Below are 24,753 nucleotides of genomic sequence, written 5' to 3' on the forward strand. Positions count from 1 at the left end.
AGCCACAAAAGTTGATTTTTTTAAAAAGTCAACAAAATTTACAAGTTTTTTGGGTAGATTTTAGGCGGGGGTGGAGGTGAGCTGGAGAGATGGCAAAAGCACTTGCTGTACAAGCAGAAGGACCTGTGTCCAGATCCCAGAACCATTTAAAAAGATGAACATGGCCACTCCAAGAAAGTTGTTGGGGCTTATTGACTACCATCAGTCAGTTCTAGGTTCTGTGAGAAGCCAGCTCAAGCAAGTAAGAATCAGAGAGATAAACAGGCCACCATGAATGTGTGGCACCCATCATACGTGTGCATACACCATGCACATGCAGACAGAGAGCACTTGTGCATGCATGCAAACTGAAATTACTCAAGTAAAAACTAAATGTGGTGACATTACAGATTTTGAAAAAAAGACTATATTATAAAAATTATATACCAATAAATAAAAATGAAATAACAAATTCCTATAAGTACATGGTCTAGCAAACCTAAGCCATGAAGAAACAGAAAGCATTAACAGAAATATTTTTTTAAAAAATCAGTAATAAAAAGGACTTCTTTACAAAGAAAAATCCAGAATCCTATGTTCATTTTGTAAATTCTATCAAACATTTTAAAATTTAGCACCAATCCTTCTCAACTACTTCCAAAACTTAAAGAGAAAGGAATACTTCCTACTTCAATGTATGAGGCCATTACGCTGCCACACTTGTAAATTCCAGACACTTGGAAAGCTGAGGCAAGAGGATCAAACTTTCAAGGGCAATTTATATCAAAAACAAGGGGGAAGAAAACCCTACTCAGGCCTGTGAAGCTAGCAGGTATCTTGATTCCAAAGCCAAATAAAGACAGATCAAAAACAGGGCAATCTCGAGGGCAGAAAAAACCCACAAGCCAAGCCCAGTAGCAGCTTAAAATATTTTTTTTCAGATTATTTAATTTATATGTATAAGTGTTTAGCTTGCATGTACCTCACCATGTGCATGCCTGGTGCCCTTAGAGGTCAGGTAGAAGAGGGCTGTCAGAGTCCCCCAAATTGAAGCTACAAGTGGTTGTGAGCTGCTATGTGGGTTCTGGGAACCTGGGTCCTCTTAAAGACAAACAAGCATTCTTAATTGATCAGAGAATTTTAAGATGAAAATCTTTATAAAAAAAAAGGAAAAAAATTTAAAGACAAAGCCTACATAGAGAAATACACACAAAAGACAATGGAAAAGGTAATCAATGTGTCAATTTAATTATGGATTGCTATATAGTTTAGGTCTAGATATAACTGTAACTAGCCAGCTTAAAACTGAGGGTGAAAGCCAGACATAATGGTGCACACCTTTAATCCCAGCACTCAAGAGGCAGAGGCAGGTAGAACTCTTTGAGTCTGAGGACAGCTTAGTCTACAGGGAGGTCCAGGACAGTCAGAGCTACATATTGAGAAGATACTCTATATTGAAAAAATAAATAAAAAAAAATGAAGAAAAAAAAGAAGAGAAAAATGAGAAAAGTGACTTTTTTCAGTGAGTGTAAAAATTTGTCTGTGAAATATACAGTGCAATTTTCTTTGTTTTAATTTACTGGTTTTTTTTTTTCCTTTTTACACCTATTTATTTTATGTATGTGTCAGAATGCGCCAGGGCATTTCTGTAGGGGTCAGAAGACAACCTGTAGGAGTCAATTCTCTTCTTCTACCATGTGGGATCTGGGATCCAATTCAGGTTATCAGCCTTGGTGGGAAGTGTCTGAACAGTTTCTTTGGCCCTTATTAGTGCTGTTTTTTTGTTTTTTGTTTTTAAAGAATTTTTGTGTAGATGTGTATGTGAATGACAGTCATGTATGTGTGTGGCCATAGAGGCCAGGAAGAGGTGTTAAATCCCTTGGGTCTGCAGTTACAAGAGTTACTCCTAATGTGGATGCTGGAAGCTGAACCCAGGTCCCCTGGAAGAGCAGAAAGTCTTAACCAATGAACTGTCTCTCAAATCCTGGGTTTTTTTGTTTTTTTTTTTTTGTTTGGGGGATTTTTGTTTATTGTTTTTGTTTTGTTTTGAGACAGGACTTCTCTGTGTAACAGCCCTGGCTGTCCTGGAACCAGCTCTTGTAGACTAGGCTGGCCTCAAACTCAGAGATTTGCCTGCCACTGACTCCCTAGCTGGCATTAAAAGCATGCACCACTGTCTGGCTAGTGCCTGTTTTTTGAATTAATGCTAATAAGCAAAAGTCAAAGGAAACTTGGGAACACTAAAATCTAATGATTATATAAGATTTTTGTTTAATTAGGTTATTTTAGCCCATAGGAAAGAGGGAAACTTCTGAATTTTCATTAATTTTGCAGATATAAAATTGTTAGGATAAAAATATTTCACAATGAAAAAGCATATAAAATATATATTTCTAAAAACAAACATATATATTTCCAAAAATCGTCGTAAAGCTTTAGAAAATGCATTGTTTGCGATATAATTTATTTGTAAATAGTCAGCCATATTCAATTTATACACATAAATATAAAGTTAAATTATAAATTCTAAATATATTGTAATGATGAATAAAGCAGAGTACAAGTTTAATTAACAAAAATGATCAGTTTAATATCACTCAGTACTAAAAAAAAAAAAAACAGAGTTCAGAGCCTTCAGACACTGAACATATTATTCATCCATTTAAATACACTGACTTCCAGCCTGGTCTATAAGAGCTAGTTCCAGGACAGGCTCCAAAGCTACAGAGAAACCCTGTCTCGGAAAAATAAATAAATAAATAAATAAATAAATAAATAAATAAATAAATAAATACACTGACTTGTGACCATGACTTTGCTAAGGTCAGCCAACTGCTCGACCTACAATCGCTAGAACTAAAATGTACACCTTGAGTCAAACAGCTGCTTCCCATCAGAAAATGACGGCCATTCACTTTGCCCTCCTCACCTTATTTATGTTGTTCTCATCAAACCCCTCTTTGGATATATCCTGGATTATTTCTGGACACAAAATGAGGAGAATGATTTGGAGAGGCCAAACTGCTGCTTTACGTTTGGTGCTTTCAGCAAAACCATCCACCAAGTCAAACAGCTTTTCTGCACACTCTATGTAAGAAATACAAATATTAAATGATCTTATTAGATAAGAAAATCCTTGGCATTAAATTCAAATCCAGAATTATAAAAAAAAACAAGACAAACAAGTAAACAAAAAACCTAAAGATCACAGTTTTAAGAGATTGTGTGAGAAAGGCTAACTTGACCCATCCTAGAAAAGTCCACATTTTAGAATGGCTTTATATTTTGTCACACTATTAGGGTCTTATAAAAGGAACAAAAATTGGCAGCTTCACAAAAGAATTCCCCGCTCCCCAGAAGTTTCTATTCTCTCCTATGCAGGTATCCCCCCAAAAATCTTATTCAAAAATAAAAATAGCATTCAAAAATAAAAATAGTATTTCCTCCTCAGATATACCTACCTAAATATAAAGTGTACACACACACACACACACACACACACACACACACACACATGTGCTATGAGAGAGCTATCAATATTCAATCACACATGAAGGACTAGAGCTTTATTTAAAACTTATCTACTTGCTCCCAGGGGAAAGGACTGGAAATAATACAGAAATAGGAGAGAACAACCGTAACTCCTATTTGAGGGACAGCTGACAATAAAAGATAGAAAAGCCACTTTTAAAACAAAGTAAGCAAAAAGCAGCATGTTTTACCTCTAAGAGCTTAACAAAGACACACGCACCTCTCACCCCACACACAGTCACTCGGCTTACCAGCCAGATCAGTCTGCGGAATTTGGTATAGCTTTGTAAATTCATCCGGATAGTTTTCTACCCAGTTCCAAAAGGCCTAGGAGTAACAAAATATGTGTTTTTATATGAGATCAGTCAGTATTTCCAATATATTAAATAGCACAGAATCTAAACTTTCTTCATAAAAATACTGTACTGCATTCTTTCCACCATGGCAATGTAAAACTACCACACGAGATCTGACTTTCCTATATCAAGGTATAAACACAGCACACTTTGTACCTGACACCAGACCTGGGTGTGCAGGAGGCTGTGGCTTACCTTTTCTAGGCTGTTTATGACTGCTAACTGCGCCACCTTCTTCAGGGCTTTAAATTTAAATGCTGTTTCTGGAGGGAAAAAAATTTTTTATTAACTCTCAATTATTTAACACAAATACAAATGAGAACTATTATAAAATAATTATATATACTATTTTGCTTCTTTTTTTTTTCAGATTTTTTTGAGACAGGGTTTTTCTATAGCTTTGGAGCCTGTCCTGGAACTCGCCCTATAGACCAGGCTGGCCTTGAACTCACAGAGATCCACCTGCCTCTGCCTCCTGAGTGCTGGGATCAAAGACATGAACCACCAATATTATTAATAAGCAATTTAACAGTAAAATTAATATAAACTCCAAACTCATGAGCTACATTGATAAAGACAGAAAAAAGTAAAAAGCAAACATGCCTTGAACTTCAGGTTTTACCTTTGCTCTATTTTTTTAATGTTTACAAAAAAAACAAAACAAAACATAAAACATGGGAATGGGCCAGGCGGCTGTGGCGCATGCCTTTAATCCCAGCACTTGGGAGGCAGAGGCAGGTGGATCTCTGTGAGTTCGAGGCCAGCCTGGTCTACAAGAGCTAGTTCCAGGACAGGCTCCAAAGCTACAGAGAAACTCTGTCTCGAAAAATCACACATACACACACACACACCAAAAAACAAAAACAAACAAAACAAAACATGGAGATGGAAAGATGGCTCGGTGGCTGAGTGCACCAGACACTCTTCCAGGCCACCGGGGTTGACACCATCACCCACATGGTGGCTCAGGCACCTTCTTCTGGTCTCTGCAGGCACCAGACAGCAGACACTCACAAGCTACACAGACACATGTAGGCAAACCCCCGTAAAATAAAAATAATCTTATTTTTAAGTATAATTAAAAAAATAGAAGCCAGTCATGGTGGCAATATCTTTAATCGTAGCATCCAGGAGCCAGAAGCACGAGGATCTCCGAGTTTGAGGATAGCCTGGTCTGCATAGTAAGTTACAGGACAGTCAGGGCTACACAGAGAAGCTCAGAAGAAAAAGGAAAAGAAAAAACTACAGGGGCTGGAGAGGTGGTTTGGCGATCAAGAACACTGGCTGCTGTTCCAGAGGACCTGAGCACAGTTCCCAGCACCCACATCACACCATATGCAACTTCAGCTTCACAGGATCCAACACACTCTTCTGGTCTCTGAGGGCATAGCAGATTATGCACACAGACACACACATAACAAATCTTGAAAGAAAAAAAGGAAGAGGAAAGAAAAAATGAATGAGAGAGGAAGGAATGTTTTCCAGTTGCACATCTAAGTAAATTTTAGTATTCCAGTATTATAAGTAGCACTGGTAAACAAGTGTACTTATATAAAGATTTTCCACATTATTATTTTCTTCAGGGTAGGCAATTATCTAGGAGACAAATAGTTTGTAAGGACTCTTGATAAGATCTGCAGAGCAGATTTTCAGAAAAACTGTCCACTGAACATAGCACACTGACCGTCTGTGTTATGTCCTTGCTCATCACTGTCTAGCAGGGCAGTTTTAAGTCTGCTAACCTATTTAAACTAGATTATACTTTATTTTTGATCCTTTTCTTAATCTTAAGGTATCATGCAAAGAAATGGGCATCATTACGGCACTTTATGAATATTTGTCATTCTATGTAGCTCTCCATCACTATCCCTACCCTACCTCCATGTTCCCTGCCTCCTAGTAGGCTCCCTTTTTCCAAACCAAGCAATCCACCCTTCTGCTTTCATGCTGTATTTCATTAACCTCTGTTTCTCCCTCTTAAGATCCACTTCTTCACCCCATCATGATCCACTTTGTAACCTCCTACATACAAACTTACCCCCTTAAATCTAGGTTCCATATAGGAAAGAAACATGATTTGCTTGTCTGAGTCAGGCTTATTTAACTTAACAATGATTTCTAGTTCTATCCATTTTCCTGCAAATGTCATGACTGTATTTTTCTTTATAGCTGCATAAAATTCTGATATGTGTGTGTGTAATAAAACATGATTCATTGATGTTATGAAGCACGATTAATAAAAATTCACAGACAGAAATTGAGGTTCAACCTAAAGGTCAGAAAAGCAAAGTAGACTGGCTCTTACCTCTACCTCAGTTCAAAATAGCTATCCTGACTCCAGGAATCTCAAAATGAGACTGAGAGCTATCTCCTCCCATTTTATAATCCTCTCTGATTCTGGAGTTAAGGGCGTGCACCACTACCTCCTGGTTTCTATGGCAAACTAGTGTGGCTACTGGGATTAAAGGTGTGTGTCATCACTGCCTGGTCTGTAACTCTGGCCAGTGTGGCTGTTTTACTATTCTGATCCTCGGGCAAGCTTTATTTATTAAAACACAAATGAAATGCTACTACTAATTCGTTTTTTTGATTAAAAAAAAGGAGAAATATGACCAATCAACACACAACAGTCGCCATATGAAAAGGCACTTCACCAAACTCTGAGTCAAAGAACATACAAATGTTTCTTTCATCATGGCTACAGTGATTATCTATACTTTTCCATTTAACTATTTTTTAAAATTCCACGTTCTCATCTGTTACAGTTATCTTCTGTTCCAGTTACGGAACAATGGGAAGGAAGGAAGCTGGTTAAAATAACCCTCGTAGGCAGTTTTCTGCTGGCATTTCTTTGCAATTTGAGATTTGCGGATGTAAGGGATCAGACTACCCTAGCCTTGATAAGTGAATCCGACTCCTCACCACAGCCTGCAAGCTGCAAGTGACGCTGAGAGATACACTTCCTAGTGAGATCCTTGAAGCTGCCAACTCTAATGCCTTGGGGGTGAGGTTCTCCAGAATCTCAGCACTGTGTATAACAGCAGCAGCACCTACCTATCCATGGCTGCCTGTGAATGTGGCTCACAAGGAAATAAATTGCCCAGCTCTCTAGGAGCAAGAAATTAACTTGGCCTTGGCCTTACCACCATCCTTCCCAGCTTTCCCTCCCAATGCCACACAAATGCCCACTGTTGTATCCACCACCACTCACTGTACCACATTTTTTGTATCCATTCTTTTCTTGATGGACATTCAGCCTGGTATCACTTCCTGGCCACTGTAAATAGTGCGGCAGTAAAAGTGGATGTACCTGTATTTCTGGGCTATGCAATATAGTAGTGTATCTAAGTCATAAGGGCTATTACTGGATTTCTGAATAACCCCCCCCCCCCACTGATTTCCACAGTAGCGGTAAATTTCCATTCACAAAAGCGCGACTACGGCTCCTCTTGTAGCACATCCTCACCAGCATTTGTTTTCTCAAGAGCCATTTCAACTGAGGTGAAAAAAATCTCTGAAAGCAGTTTTAATTTACATTTCCCTGATTTTTAAGAATGTTGAACACTTTTTCCAAGTATCTACTGGTCATCTGTACTCCAATTAATGGAGACTATCTATTCAGTTCATAAGTCTATCTATAGACTGAATGGTCTTAAGAGTTTAATTTTAACAGGTTCATTATATATCATAAATATCAATTCCCAGCCAGATGTGAGGCTGGCAATGTTTTCCTCCAAATCTATAAATGGTCTTTTTCAATCGAGTGACTGCGTCCTATGCTTGGTGTGTGATTCTATTTGTCAAATCTTGGTATTGTTTCCTATGCTATAGCTCTTTTCAGGAAATTCTTGTCTATGCCTATTTACTGAAATGCTTTATTTATGTCTTTTTTTAAGATGTACTTATTATGTGTATAGTATGTCTATATGCCAGATGAGGGCACCAGATCTCATTATTAATGGGTGTGAGCCACCGTGTGGTTTCTGAGAACTCAGAACCTCTCAAAGAGCAGTCAGTGCTCTTAACTGCTGACCCATCTCTCCAGCCCTTACGCCGTCTTTTTACATTAAGGTTTTGATATACTGAATTTACTGTTGTACAATGCAAGGGATGTGGACTTACTTTCATTCCACATATAAAAATCCAGTTTCCCCAGCACCATTTGTTAAAGGGGTACCTTTTCTCCAATCTGTGTTTCTGACAGTTTAAGTCAGAAACTTAGGTAGTATGCTGGCTAATCTTGGTTGTCAACTTGACTCCAACTGGAATCGACAAAAATCCAAGTAATTGGGTACACCTGTAAAGGGTTTTCCTGATAGGATCACTTGATGTGGGAAGAGCCACCCTAAATCTAGGCCACATCTTCTGATGACAGCCTGCATAAAAGGACATGGAAGAAGAAACCTTTTGCTTTTTGCCTGCTTGCCTCACTCCTACTAGTAAGTGCATCTTCCTGTTTCTACAGTAATTCTGTACTAATATTAGAACCTGAAGGCACTGACTGGAAGTGGTGGGATCCTCCTGAACTTGAGATGGAGAAGTGTAGGACTCTTGGAGATTCAAAATGGAGAAGCAAAGCACAGGACTCAGAAGCCTCATATTTTGAAGGGTTTATCTCACCTGAGAAAGTAGTCTCCCCACTCCTAGTGGAGGATGCACCCCATCCCTTGCAGTATTTTCTTCGGTACCTTTGTGTACCGGCAAAGGTACCAGCGGTTATAGGGTTTAGGAAAATAACCACGGTAGTCCTTTTATAATTAATCTGTTTTTAATACAAGGGGAGATAAGGGAACTTACAGAACCAAGGGTCCAGCGGAGCAGAAGGTACGCGGGGGAGAGTAAAACGGGGCTCCTTCCGGCGCCCCGATCCTATTTAAGGGGGGCTGCTCCGCTGGGGCAGCCACGCCCCTGAACGCAGGGATTGGGCCAGCTACCCCAACACCTTTGCCTGAGGAAATTAATCCTTGTCTACCAACTAGCTGTGACTTTCCCTTAAGAAGGCAAGACAATACTAAAGTCCCTCAGTGCCCACCAAAAGTAGCCTACAAAATACAAGTAGAATCAAGCCTAAGCAGGCTCCTAGAGGTGAAATTCATAAGGTGTGCTACACCACTAGAGAGTTTAATTGATTCAAACAGAAGTCTGAAGAATATTATGAGAATAGATTTTTAATGATGTAAAATAATGGAGGAAGGAACATAAAACTGGATCAAGCTGAGCTTATCGATATGGACCCACTGAGTGAAAGTCCTAAGTGTAATATTGAAATTTTCATGGTTTAAAAAAGGTGTCAGAAGTTTGACTGGCTGATTGAAGCACTTGGCACAAGACAATCACTGAAAATAAAAACTGGGGATACCTGGTGTCCCTTGGCTTAGCACTGATGAAGAGATTTTAGGGCTTGGAAATTGCAATAGTGGTGTACCATATAAAACCTAATCCTCCACAATGGGAAGGCCCAGAAGACAGCCTTTCACTAATCCTATAAAACATAAAATTATAAGGGGGGAATAAGCAATTTGAAATCTTCATCATAGCTCTTTTCCTTGCGCCAAACCTTAGAGTTGGAAACACTGATGCTCCTATTTTATTATTAACTTGGAAAAGTTAAATGTGAGGGCTTAATTGGGCCCCCATAGTAGAAGGAGCCAGGTAGCAGCAGTACTGAATTGCCAAAAGCAAGAACATATTTTCATAATAAGCAGCACAGACAAAGTGGCATTTATGATGGCATGACTCCTATGGAACTTTTGGTACTGGCTAGTCATGATATTTCCAGGAATGAATTAGATAAGAAGCCTACTATGTGTTTATTGTACATCTGTGTAAGCAGAAAAATTCTCAAACAAACAAACAAAAAAAAAGAGGGAATCTCAGCCTATGAACCAGTTTCCAGATTTCAGTTGGTCTGACGACCCAGAAGCCCATGAATGAGAAGGCCAGGTCCCCCTGAGGACCTTGCTAAAATACTTAGAAGTTTTACTGTTACCCTTTCTCTCATCCTTTCCTAATGGACCTATGACCTTTTACATGGGTGACTGTACCCTGAAGAAAAGGAAACAATCGACTTTCCAAGGTCTACCGGATACTGGTTCTAAACTGACACTGATTCCAGGAGACCTCAAATAGCACTGTGGTCCTCCAGTTAAAGTATGAGTCTTCGGTGCTTAATTTTGGCTTTAGTCCAACTCACAGAGGTCAAGTGGGTCCCCAAACTCATCCTGTGGTTACTTCCTCAGTTCAAGAATATATAACTGGCCAGGCAGTGGTGGCACACGCCTTTAATCTCAGCACTTGAGAGGCAGAGGCAGGTGGATCTCCGTGAGTTCGAGGCCAGCCTGGTCTACAAGAGCTAGCTAGCTCCAGGACAAGCACCAAAAACTCCAGAGAAACCTTGTCTCAAAAATCAAAACAACAACAACAAAAAACAATAAGGGGGGAATATATAACTGGTATAGATATACTTAGAAGTTGGCAGAATTTCCACACTGGTTCCCTGCAGAAGACAGATGGATCATAGACAATGACAGCTGACTATCACAAACTTAATTAAGGAGTGACTCAAATTGCAGCTGCTGTACCAGATGTGATGCCCTTACTTAAATGGATTAACACACATCCTAGTACATAGTATTCAGCTTTGAGTCAAGCAAATCCCTTCTCTCAGTACCTGTCCATAAGAACAGCCAGAAGCAATTTGTTTTCAGCTGGCAGGGTAAGTAGTACATACCTTTATAGTTTTACCTCAAGGATATACTAACTATCCACTCCTGTGTCATAACTTAGTTTGAAGGGATATTGAGCATCTCTTCAGAAAATATCACACTGATACACTATATAAATGACATTATGCTGACTGAAGCAAGTGAGCAGGAAGCAGCAACCACTTTGGACTTGTTGGTAACACTTATGCATACTGGAGAATGGTAAATAAATCCAACTAAAATTCAAGTTCTTTAACCTCAGGAAAATTTCTAGAAGTCCAGTGGGAAGAGATGTACAGAAACATTCCAACTAAGGCGAAGGATAAGTTATTGTAAAGGACAAGGTGAGCCTTCCCACCAACAATAAAGACACACAAAGCTTAGTGGGCCTATTTGGTTTCTGGAAGTAGCATATTCCTCACTTTGTTTTGTTATTCTGGCTCATATATCAAGTAACTCAAAAAGCTGCTAGCTTTGAGTGGAGCCTAGAACAAAAGAAGTTTCTTCAACAGGTCAAGGCTGCTATGCAGGCTACTCTACAGTTGGACCATATGATCCAGCAGACCCAATGGTACTTAAGGTGACAGTGCTAGTTTGGAGCCATTGGTAGACTCCTCTAGATGAATCACAGAAGAGACCTTTGTGATTTGTGAGCAAGAATCTGTCATCTGTAGACAATTATCCTCCCATTAAGAGACTACTCTTGAATAGACCACCAAGTTATCATGTTATCTGAGCTACCTATTATGAGCCGATTACAAGCTGAACATTACTGATTACTACCCATAAAGTAGGATGTGCATTAATATATTATCAAATGAGAGTGGTATATATTGTGGTCAGGTCCAATTAGGTCCTGAGGTCACAAGCAAGATACATCAAGTTGTCGAATGCTATGGTTTCTACTCCTATTACAATGGCTTCTGCTTCCAACCATGCACCTATAACCTCATGGGGTGTTCTCAATGATCAGCTGACTGAGGAAGGAAAGTTTAGGGCCTGGTTTATTGATGGTTCTTTCTACACATTATCTAGGCACCATCTGGGTATGGACAGCTGCTGCATAACCCCTTTCTGGTATAACCACAAAAGATACCAATGAGGAGAAATCTTCAATGTGAGGAGAAGTTGAAACAGTACATATGATTGTACATTTTGCTTGGAATGAAAAATGGCCAGGTGTATGATTGCTTTCTAACACATGGGCTGTACCAATGGATCAGCTGGATGGTCAGGGACTTGGAAGAACCATGATTTAAAAGTTAGTGAGAAAGACAACCGGGAAGAAGTCTGTAGACGGATCTCTCTAAATGGACAAAAGATTTGAAGATACTTGTGTCCCATGCAAATGCTCATCAAAAGGTGACTTCAGGAGAGTGGGAGTTCAATCATGAAGTAGAAAGGATGACCCATTCTGTGAACAGTCGGCATCTTTCTCCAACCCTCTCTGTTACTGTCCAATAGGTCCATTAACAAAGTAGCCATGGTGGCGAAAAAGGAGGTTATACATGGGCCTGACAACATGGACTTACCAAGGCTGCTGTGATTACAATCGTTGCTGAGTGCCAGATCTGCTAGCAGCAGAGACCAACACTGATCCCCAGATATGGCCTGAGTCCCCCCCCAGGTGACCAGCCGGAGACTTGGTGGCTGATAACACTAGACAAGCTCTTCCATAGAAAGGGCAATGCTTTGTCCTTACTAGAATAGATACTTATTCTGATTATGAGTTTACCTTTCCAGCATGTATTGCTTCTGCCAATACTACCATCCATGGACTTACAGACTATCTTATTTACCATCATGGTGTTCCACACAGAACTGCTTCTAACCAAGGAAATCAGTTAACAACCAGAGAAATCTAATAGTGGGCTGATGTTCATGGAATTCGCTGGTCTTAGTATGTCCTCTACATCCTGAAGCAGCTGGTTTGATAGAATAGTGAACAGCTTTTGCAAGACCCAGTTATGATGGTAATCAGGTGACATTACCTGGAGGGCTAGGGGAAGGTTGCTCCAGTGGCAATATATGCTTTGAATCTGCATCCAATGTGTGGCACAGTTTTTCCCATAGCCAGGATTCACTGATCCAGGAATGAAGGGGTAGAAATCAAAATGGTTCCACTCAGTATCAGTCCTAGAGTGATATTTCCCACTAGGCAAGTTTTTGCTTTCTGTTCAATGATCTGAAGTCTGTTGGCCTAATAGCTTGTTTTTTTTTTTTGGGGGGGGGGGGGGGTGAGGGGCTTCTATCTAAGGCACAACATACATTCCATTGAACTGGAAGCTCAGACTTCTTCCTGGCCACTTTGGGAATCTGATGTACTTAAGTCAACAGGCTACAAAAAGAGGGGAGCTGCACAGCTGAGCTGTATGATCTCTTCTGTATGGTTCATCTTTCTTTCCAACTATCCTTTCACATTCTTCATTTCCAGAGTACCCTTCTTCCCTTCTCTAGACACCTAGTATTTAAAGTACTTGAGATGTTTCAGGCAAGTGAAGGTCACAACTGGTCACATCAGAGGAAGCCCCCAGTTGCCAGCTATGCATTATCCTTGAATGACAGTGCACTCAGAAGAGGCTCCAGGCACTCTCAGGACTGCATTTTCAGTACAAGATTACCTGTATCTCCATATAAATACTATGGATACATTTTAAACTCATCTTTTATAAATTTATTGTCCACATCTAAAAAAGAACATTTTATCTGGAAAAGACGACTCTTCTACAAACCACTCTACCGTAAAAATCCCAAAGCAAAGCCAGCAAAACATTGCCCAAGGACTTTTAAAGAAGGGATACCAGGTTCTACATTTACACAGAATGTTTCTAAAATAGAAATGAGTCTTTTTATACTTATACTTTTATAAGTATATACCTCTTTTATATAAATATATATGTATATACACACAAACACACACACATACATACACCTCTTATACTTATCTTTTTATCTCTCTTTTTTTTTGGTTTTTCGAGACAGGGTTTCTCTGTCTTTTTATCTCTTTAACTATGATTTCTTTTTCTGAAAATACAGATGAGGGTGGGGAAATACAAATACAAATGGGGAACAAACTTGTTCTCCAAATCGGTTTTTTTCTTTACTCCTAGTCCTTGGCATGAAATCGATGGCATTACTTCTTCACTTCTCTCCTTAGTCCATTCATCTTCCTTCATCATTTTACCCTTAAAATACTATCAATGTGTACAATAACCGAGTCTCAATCCCAATGTGTGTATACTTAATTACTTCCACTCTACAATTTGCGTGGTATTTTTTTTTTTATTGAGACAAGAGTTTCATGTATCTCAGGCTAACCTCTAGCTAATTCCTTATATAGTTGAACTTCTAATCCTCTTGCTTCTACCCCTGAAGTGCTGGGACTGCAGGCATGCACTATCAAGCAGTTTACATGGTGCCGGGGATTGAATCCAGGCTTTAGGGAAAGCAGGCAAGCACTCTACCAACTGAGCTACTTCCCCAGCCATGAGCTTTAATTCCTTATTGGATATCTTACTGGCACCTGAGACTCTGTAGACCTAAAGCTCCATTTATCAATTAGTTGGCCATTCTTTTCTGTCATCAATCCTTTCTCTTTTCTCCCCCCGCCCCCCAAGACAGGGTTTCTCTGTAGCTTTGGAGCCTGTCCTGGAACTAGCTCTTGTAGACCAGGCTGGCCCCGAACTCACAGAGATCCGCCTGCCTCTAGTTCTTTCTCTTTTCTGCTTTAACTAAATGCTCTATAATATTTTGGGATTCCTACACATAATTTTATGTATTTAAATTTATTGTTAATGCTACATATCCTAACCAAGTATTATTATACCTCCAAAATAACTATAACATTGACTCCCATATCACTCATCCTATGGAGACTTCTACCACACCCACATATCCTCAATACCGTGACAGAAGCTTATGTCACATAATCCTCTGCTAATCCTCACTACAGAATGGTTTCCAGAGAAAACATGGCACTCAAAGCTTAAACTTCTTAAGGACATGTTCAAAATTTTATTAACCTCTCAATCTCCAGAAAATAATATGGCTTATTACATGCAGTTTCTAAAATAAATCTTGAAGTGAATTTAAAACATACTATTACTGTAATTATTAACCACAGAAATTTTCCAATTCTTTTGCTATTGTCATCTAGAGCTAACTTTTTTTATTTGCTTTTTATGCATGAAAGTGCATCACAAACATGCCTGGTGCCTGAAGAAGTCATAAGTAGACATTGGAATTCATGTAATTGGAAATTACAGATGGATTAGCCACCATGTGGGTGTTGGGAACCAAACCAAGGTCCTCTATGAGAGCAATAATTGTTCTTAACTGCTAAACAACTGTCCAGCCCTTACAGCTAACTTTCAAAAGCCTAGTTAACACTAGCTTCATATTTTATACACTTATCTGCATCTATTCTAAATCTATGCTTACAGGGAAGTGCATTCAACGGGAGAAATATGGCTCAGTGGCTAGGATGCAAGTTGGTTTGTATGGACCTGAGTCTGCTTCGCAGAACCTACAAATGGCAGCTCACAACAGCCTGTAACTCCAGCTCCAGGAAATCCAACACCCTCTTCCGCAGTCCACAGCACACACACAAATATGCATATAGATACACACACATACATATAAAAATAATAAAGATGAAATCCTTCTTAGAAACAGGAGTAAGTAGTCTCAATATAAATTAAATCATTCTTCTCTACTCTTATTTTTATCTTATTTGGACATGGAGACCATCTCAACTACTTATCATGATTTAGGTATCACTAAAAAAAACTATTATTTTAACCAAACCCTTACTCATGAATAACTTGGACTAGATTTATTTCCAAAATGTCACTATGATGGCTAATCTTCACTGTCAACATGACTGGGTCTGGGCATATCTGTGACTAAGTGAGTTTCCAAACAGGTTTAACTGAGAAGGCAAGGCACAGTATGAATAAAACTAATTAAATAACTTCTTGATTTTTCAATAATATCTGAAATCATTTTTTTGGTACAGTTAGGGATCAAACCCACAGCTTTGTTCATGTTATATAAGCATTCTACTACTGAACTACATCATAGCGTGTTTTTCTTTCTTTTTTTGGTTATTTTTCCAGCCCCATAAATTTTTTTAAAATTAATCTTTAGGGTTAGCATACAAGTAATGATTTTCAACATGCCATCTGTCATCTTCATGCATGTGTTCTCATTACTACCTTCCTATTTCTCCCCCAATAAGTCCTCTCTTCACCTTTCTTATTTTATGTAGTCAGTAACTCATTTTCCACCTCTCTTAAAATCTCATTCTTCCCTCACAATACCATTTCTAGGAACACACTTTTGTATGCACACAATTTTAAGTATAGGTTCTACATGATAAAGAAAGGCAAATAATAAATCTGATCAAAGAATATTGATAGAACAGAATTTTACATTATTGTCCCTACACAAATACATCCTAGAAAGCCAAATGTTAAGAAAACAAAGAAGGGCTGCCAACAGCGTTCAGTCTAAAAGCACTTGCCACACACGTCTGCTAGAGCTCAATTCACTGAACCCAAGGTGGAAGGAGACAATCAACTCTACAAAGTGGATCTCTGACCTCCACAACAGGATTATAACATACAAGTCCTCACATACACGTATAGAATAATAGTCTTTTTCTGTTTTTTTTTTTAATTGGAGGAGGGAGGGCAGGTTGTTTGTTGGTTTGTTTCAAGGCAGTATCACTATGTAGCCTTAGCTGTCCTGAAATTCATTCTATAGACCAAGCTGGCCTCAGACTCACAGAGATCCATCTGCCTCTGCTTTCCAACTGCTGGAATTAAAACCATGTGCCACCACCCCCTAGAGACACAAACTTCTTTACAAGCAAAACTATAACTGAAGAAAACTTTCTATTGCCAAGATTTAAAATATTCAAGTTTTCAGCCAAGCCTTACACACCCTTAATTCCAGAACTCAGAAGGCAGAGGCAGGTATCTCTGAGTTAAAGGATAGCCTAATCTACAAAATGAGTTCCAGGTCTGCCAGCTATAAACAAAGAGACCTTGTCTCAAAAATAAGATAAAACTCATGTTCTCTACTGCATTATATTCAAATGTCCAAAAAACTCAGTCAGTCGCCGGGCAGTGGTGGCACACGCCTTTAATCCCAGCACTCGGGAGGCAGAGGCAGGCAGATCTCTGTGAGTTCGAGGCCAGCCTGGTCTACAAGAGCTAGTTCCAGGACAGGCTCTAAAAAAGCTGCAGAGAAACCCTGTCTCGAAAAACCAAAAAGAAAAAAAAAAAAAAAAAAAGAAAAAAAAACAGTCAGTCATGTGCATTACTGGCCATTTCACATGAACATGCACACTATAAATTCTATTTTGATATCCATTTCAAACAGAATTATTATAGTCATAATACTGAGATTAATTATGTTAATTGCAAATATATTATACATGAAAAACCTACCCTTCAGGAGTCGTTTTAATTTTGCACAATCCACATTAATATACTGTAACAATTCTATATCATGGACATCAACATTGTCTTCTGAACAAACAGTCAACTCCTGTAACCTGAAAGTAAAAATCAAAAATAATTTACAAATTTAAGTCTTAGAACAGTCCAAGATTCTGATTCAAAAGAAGGGCTTGTGAATTAAGATATATTAAGTAAGAACATACTTATTTTAAAACTAAACAATATAAGCAATTTAAAGAACATGATGAAAAATGATATTCCAGTAAACTTCACATCCATATAAGACTGAGGTTTGAATTCTATTTCTCACGTTAGCCACAGCTCTTTTGGAAAAATTAGTTAATTCCAAGATTGGAACACATTTTCAAATGTGTCTAGGTCTTCCTAAAATTGAACACAAGGAAATTAATAACTACTGTAGTCAGGTCAAAACTCATACATGTGTACAACTGGAGTCTCCCAAGTGTCAAAACAATTTGAGCAACAAATTTTCTTTTCTTTTCTTTTTTTAAATTGTATTATTTATTGTGTGTGTATGCTTGCATGCTAATGCAATCAGAAAACAAATTGTGGGAAGTGGTTCTCTCCTACCACCATATAGGCTCCAGGAATTGAACTCAGATTGTCAGGCCAGCAGCATGCACCTTTAACTGCCCAACCAAGGGCACTACACAATGCACCCTAAGAAAAGCATGCCAACTCTTTTCTTGCCAGTCTGCTAACAACAGATCTATGTATCAAGTTTGTCACAAAGCACTGTGCCTTCCCCAACTCACCTCCCCCAGTCACAGTCTTACTGTTGGAACCCTGGCACCTTGTGTTGCCATGGCAATGGCCCAGCTCCCTGTCAATAGCCCTAGGAATGTGCTTTTGATCAATGAGAGGCAATTCTTGTAATTTCTTTTTCACTTCAAGGCTCACGGGAAAAAGAGTATTTAGGCTAGAAGAACAGAAGCTAAAAGAAAAAGCTGGAGGATTTAGAAGTAGGACAGGAGAATTAGAATAAAAGCAGAACGATAAAGCTGATGTGGAAAAGCACCGAGTGAGAGATTTACTTCGCCCTCAATCCTGAGTCTTTCGCTAGCTACACCTTCCTCTCTGAACCCTGAAATACGTTCAGGCTGGACCCCTAAAGGCTCTCATTATGGACTAGACTTGGGAAATCAACAAAAGTTGTCTATACATGAACTACTGTTGCCCAATTTCATAGAACAAGTCTTAGGTGACTTTAGAGTTTTCAAAGACAGGACATTTATTTTATAGAACAATATACTTGCTGAAAAACTTCATGGAAATATTGTTATGTTATATAAACATTAACAATTCCTGCATGGATAGACTAAGAAACTGCATTTTTCTTTATTGTTTTCTATCTTCAATTTAAGACATTTCTTCAAGTAGTAAAAATGAAAGGGTTTTTACTTTCTATAACTTTCCGGTTTCCTATTTCCCTGTTTGTCACCTTGCTGACTCTCTCAGCATATAATGACTCAGAATATAAAAATATGCTTACTCAAAATAACTCCATGGAAATGTTTTGTCACATAAATATTAACCAATAATATTAAATAAAATTTAATAGTCTGTTAAGGTTACAGGATATCAAAATATTGTCACCTACTATCATAATTATAGAACAACATTTTTATTAAAAAGATTGAAAACCAGTTCTTCAACATTGGACCAAAAATCCTCAAATTTTGATATATATTCTCATTCACCTTGCTGGGAAACAAGAGTGAACGCAACAGAAGCCCGGTTAGTACAAAATTAACAAGCCAAAGACAGAGGAACTGAGGCATCAAAAGGATTGTTTCCTCCGTATTTGTCTTTTAGTTACTAAATCTCTAAGTGCACTGTATACCTTTCATTTGATCATAATTAAGAACCCATTAGACAGTACTTGTACAAGAAAGGCAAACCATTTTCATGAAAGCAACTTGCAGTTACTTTACAATTTTATCCCACTGAGCACCATTCTAGACTAATTTCCCCACCTATAATGATTAAAATTTTGACTTACAGTAAAGATTTAAACTAATTTTTATTTCATTTTCTCTACAATTTCTTTTTAAATTCATATTGTGTGTAAAAGAGGGAAATGCGTGTGTATCATGGTATCATGTGAAGGTCAGAAGACTACAGTGTAGCAGTAGTTCTTTCCCATTTCTACATGGGATCCAGGGGTAGAATCCATGTTCAAGAGCCTTACTCAGCAAGCGCCTTTACCTACACCAAGTGAATTCCCCACCCCAACACATTTTTTCTTTTTGTTTTACTTAAAGTACATTTTTAAAAGTTTGATTTTATGCATATGGGTGCCATATACATATGTGCACCACATGTGTGCCTGGTGTCCAGAGAGGGTGTTGAATTATCTGTAACTGTAGTTATCAGTCAACTATGCGGGTACTAGGAACCAAACTCAGGTTCTCTGCAAACTCATGTTCTATACCACAAGCCATCTCTTCTGCCCCTTACATTTTTTTAAGCACTGAATTTAAAAATTTCATAAAACAAAGTTTAAAAAGACATACTGAAAACACCTGCTATTCTGAAACTAATGTAGATCCTGGCGCCTATCTGGCTTAGAAATTTGTGCTCATCCATTATTTGAGACAATTCCTTAACATTTTTGTTTGTTTCTATGTAGGAAATTTTGGTTTTGTTTTTTGAGACAAGGTCTCACTGTGTAGCCCTGGTTGGTTTCAAACTCTCTATGTAAAGGCTGGCCTTGAACTCGCTGAGGTCCTCCTGCCTCTGCCTCCCAAATGTTGAGATTTTTAAGGTTTTGAGCCACCACACCAGCACAATACCTTACTCTTGAGTAGTATTAACTTGTTTGCCTGTAACTACCTTTCAACAACAGTGAGAATAAAAGCAAGATAGCATATACTGTGAATACTCAATAAATGGTACTGCTTCATACACACTTAAAACACAGTCTACTTTCCAGAGAATTATACTTTGCAATTACTTCCTTTTACTTCTATATTGTCTAGATTATTTTTAAAGTAACTTGGGATCTTATGATTGCACAGCTATGAGAATTAGATCATTAGAATTCTCACTACACTTCTCAGCTACTCTACCTGATTTGAATCTAAATAAATACGTTTAAAACACCAAACCAGGGCTCTGAATTCAATCCTCAGCAAGAAGGAAAGAGAAAGGGCCTGACCATGGAAAGCATCTTCTCCAAGTTTGTAACAGTACTCATATCTACACATCGCTATTTCCAATATAACTGTAAATATTATAATTAAAATGTCAAGAAAATACATAAAATTTCTACAAACACCCAGATAAAAGTCATTCTAAGAATTAAGTATGTTTATGCAAACAAGAATTCTAAAATTTATTTTACTTAATAGCGCCACATGATTTATATACACTAACCTTGTAGAAATGCGACTAAAGACTGCATTGAAGTTGTTGCAGCTGAGAGAAAATAAAACCCCAGAAGCAGAATTCCGAAGTTCAGCCGCATGTTGGTTTCCTTCACGACAGGTGTGAAGAAAATGGCAGATTTCTGGTAGTAACTGTTTGACCAGCATTGTTTCATCTAATCTCATTGTGTCCTTTGGTTGCTGAAATGGAAATAACCACATAATTCTAAAACTTTAACTGTAGCTGCAAACATTCCTGTTACTGGGTTTCAAGCATACAGAGAAGCTGAAATAGAAGGAGCACCTACAGAGTCACTTGAATTTAACAACTGTATCATTTCCTCGAATATGCAACATTTGTCTATCTATGATCAATAAAGAAGACACCATCACCCTGTCATTACAATTGAAGCCCAACCCTCCATCTGGCCTCACAGGCTCCCTATACCTGATCACTCCCTGCCCTTTGGGAAACCTGTTGTTCCCTGTGAGTTCTCAATGGACTGCATTCTTATTCACTAGTAAGTACACTGTATCATTTGTCATTAACATCCAGAGAAACTCCTAGTTGGGGAACACACTGGCCTTTGAACAATCTTACCAAAACATGTACTATGTACTACAAATAATTGTTGGGGCAGCTGGCCCAATCCCTGCGTTCAGGGGCGTGGCTGCCCCAGCGGAGTAGCATTCCCCTTAAATAGGATCGGGGCGCCGGAAGGGGCCCCGTTTTGATTCTCCCCTGCGTACCTTCTGCTCCACTGGACCCTTGGATCTGTAAGTTCCCTTATTTTCCCTTGTATTAAAATTGATTAATTATAAAGGACTACCGTGGTTATTTCCCTAAACCCTATAACCGCTGGTACCTTGCCGGTACAAATAATAAGTTAAATCACTTCAAAATAAGTGATATAATTATATATTATATAATGTTTATAATATAAACATTATATCTCAGCCCTTGTGTATGTCAGCTTATTTTAATGAAGATATTCCCTAATGTAACTTCAATACTAATTGTAATGGCTCAGCCACACAACGCGGCTGACACACATGTGTAGACAAGCCCTCAAGCAGAAGTGCCTAAGGGTCCCAGGAATCTTACAGGACCCTATGTGATCCACATGCAGCATGGTTGCATCATCTACATATGATGCAGCTGCGTGGGCTCCATCATCTGCGTATGACATAACCATGCCACCCCCCTGTGCGCATGCACCAGACAGCCCTTAAATGATGGAGGCACCATCTTCATCTCGCTCAGGTGTCTCCCTCTCTCCCTCTCCTTCCTCTCTCTTCCTCCCACTCTCCCTCTCTCTCCCCCACCCACCAACCAGGCCTGTATACCCCACCCCAATAAACTCCTAAGTGGGTCTGTTGCATGTTCTTTTTTTTCTTCTCACTCGCGCCAGGTAATTTCACTAATTATATACGAAAAAATACCATTCCAGGAATCATCTAATACCTAAGCTATATTCTATGACACTGAAAATGTCTTTCACAGCTTTTTAATTCAGTGAGGTTCTAGAGTAATTTTCCCCATACACACCACATATATCAATTTTGTATTCCATGCAATTAACTTTTAAAGCTGGGCCAACTGTCTTACAGATTACTTGATTATTTCCTAGGTGGCATAGCTAACTAACCTGACACACAGTTCTAGGGATGTGGCTCACTGGTACATACACAACGCCCTGAGTACAATCTCTTAACTCCACAAGCAAGAAAAGAAAAAAAAAGAAACCAAAACTAATTTCAAGAGCAGACCAAGTCAAGGAAGGTAATATGTATTTTATCACATTCTACAAGGTAGACCATGGAAACACACCACCATCACATTCTACTGCCTCTAAAGAGTGTCAGCAGCAATCACTCTCCAAGACACATTACCTCTCAATTAAAGATGTTAATGAAGAAAAAGTTGTGTAAATTTTTTTTTTTTTTTTTTTTTTTTTTTTTTTTTTTTTTTGGTTTTTCGAGACAGGGTTTCTCTGCAGCTTTAGACCCTGTCCTGGAGCTAGCTCTTGTAGACCAGGCTGGTCTCGAACTCACAGAGATCCGCCTGCCTCTGCCTCCCGAGTGCTGGGATTCAAGGCGTGCGCCACCACCGCCCGGCAAGTTGTGTAAATTTAAAGAGGCAATACACCATCCTACCCAACTCAATCAATGGTGTGCCTGATATACCAGAAATTACAAAGTACTAAACCTCTGCCAAGTTAAAAATGTCCAGCCTCCGAATTCTGTCCCACAATATAATGATTTTGTTCTTCCACTCCACTCTACAAGTTAACAGAGGACACCAAGCTAAAATAGTTCCTATGATTTTAAGTGCAAAACTTGCAAATACTGCCCAACAAATTTGGAATATGGCCAGAGATTAGTAAGTGTTTAAAATAGTAGAGGCTGGAGAGATGACAGTGGTTAAGAGCACTATTCTTGCAGAGGAACCATGTTCAGTTGTCAGGACCCATGTGGTGGCTCACAACCATCTGTAAATATAGTCACAGAGGATCTGATACCTTCTTTTGACCTCCTCAGGCACCAGGCACACACACGGAATACATACATACATACATACATACATACATACATACATACTGCGTACATACATACTGCGTACATACATACATACATACATACTGCGTACATACATACATACATGCATGCAGATGAAATGCTTATACACACAAAATAAATCTAAAAAAAATTTTAGGGTTTGAAATATGCTGAGATGGAAAGATAGCTCCTTAAGTAGAGTGCTTGTGGTAAAAGCCTGGTGACTCAAATTCAATCCCCAAAACCCATGTAAAAGCAGGAGAGAACCAACTACCCAAAAGTTGTCCTCTGACCTCCACAGGCACACCATGACATGCATGCATACCCCCAACACAAACAAAAACAAACAAACAAATAAATAAATGCTACATAGGAGCTGGAAATTTGGCTCAGTGGTTGGGAGCATTGTCTGTCCTTGCAAAGGACCTGAGTTCAGTTCCCAGCACCCATGCTAGATGAGTCACAACCACCTATAATTCCAGCTCCACGGATATTCAAACTCTTTGATCTCTGAGTGCACCTACACGCATGTGCATAAATTCACATGCAAACACATACATATGCATATAAAAATTAAAAACGAACTTTTAAAAATATAAATAAAAACATGCATGGTGCATATATACACAAGCAGGCAAAAGACTCATCCACATAAAGTATCTTAAAAATTTTTTTTTTTTTTTTTTTTTTTTGGTTTTTCGAGACAGGGTTTCCCTGTAGTTTCTAGAGCCTATCCTGGATCTAGCTCTTGTAGACCAGGTTGGCCTCGAACTCAGAGATCCGCCTGCCTCTGCCTCCACCGCCCGGCCCAGTATCTTAAAATTTTTGTTTTAAATCTCTTCCAACTAAATTTACTGTAGAGAACTTTAACAAATAAAAATGGGAGAAGTTATACTGAATAAAAGCAAAATTCTGGCCAGTTGGCGGTGGCGCATGCCTTTAATCCCAGCACTGGCAGGAAAAGGCAAGTGGATCTCTGTGAACTGGAGGCCAGCCTGGTCTTACAGGAAGAGTTTCAGGACAGCCAGTGCAGTTAACACAAAGAAACCCTCTCTCAAAAAACAAATAAAAAAAAAAGCAAAATTCTGTATTCTGTGTTATATAAAAAATATTAACTAACATATATGGCATAGAGAATCTGAAAGCAGAAATCTTCATTGATGAGAATTTGAAAGCAGAAATCTTCATTTGTGTGTGTGTGTGTGAATATCTACCCGTGTTTGGTAAAGAATTAAGGTTAGTGAGTAATATAAACACTTTATACAACAGAAAAAGTGTTGAAAAAGTTCAAATAAAGTTATAGTTGAAATAGTCAGCCTCTCAAAGGGAACCTGGGAAAGAACCTGGTCCTCAGTGACTCCTCTATAGACCTATTACAAACGCTCAAATCTACACAAGTGTTCTGCAGTAGCTACCCTCAAAAGGATAGATTCCACTTTCGAGGTATGTATAAAATTGAACCCATATTCATGAAGAAAAGAAAATGAGATTGCCCTTGGACTTCTCAATTATATTCTTCCAGATGCAAAATGCCACAAGACTAATAATATCTGAGAAATTAATCAAATAATGATTTCTTCATAAAAATATTTTCTTAAAAAAATCTTAGCGACAGAAACAAGGCTCAAACTTAACATTTTAAGTAAATTTAAATAGGTATGTAATTTACTAAAGTTGATAAAATAATTTTTTCTAAATTCTACACCACCAGGTCAACTGTATTAAATGTAATTTATATACATCTATCTTAGACAAAGATTCTTCATGT

General features: G+C 38.5%; 1 protein-coding gene across 8 annotated transcripts in view; it reads right to left on the reverse strand.

Moving 5' to 3' along the window:
• Positions 1–24,753, reverse strand: part of Nf1 (neurofibromin 1) — a 246,953-nt gene that overhangs the window by 176,376 nt on the left and 45,824 nt on the right. For all 8 annotated transcript variants that reach the window (XM_038324993.2, XM_038324990.2, XM_038324991.2 and 5 more), the window contains exons 4-8: positions 20,437–20,627; positions 17,026–17,132; positions 4,062–4,129; positions 3,762–3,837; positions 2,909–3,066 (exon numbers count right to left, since the gene is read on the reverse strand). In XM_038324993.2, the coding sequence (XP_038180921.1) occupies positions 2,909–3,066; positions 3,762–3,837; positions 4,062–4,129; positions 17,026–17,132; positions 20,437–20,627 (600 nt within the window). The remainder of the gene's footprint in view (positions 1–2,908; positions 3,067–3,761; positions 3,838–4,061; positions 4,130–17,025; positions 17,133–20,436; positions 20,628–24,753) is intronic.

Source organism: Arvicola amphibius, chromosome 4 (genome assembly GCF_903992535.2).
Source record: "Arvicola amphibius chromosome 4, mArvAmp1.2, whole genome shotgun sequence".
NCBI lineage: Eukaryota > Metazoa > Chordata > Mammalia > Rodentia > Cricetidae > Arvicola > Arvicola amphibius.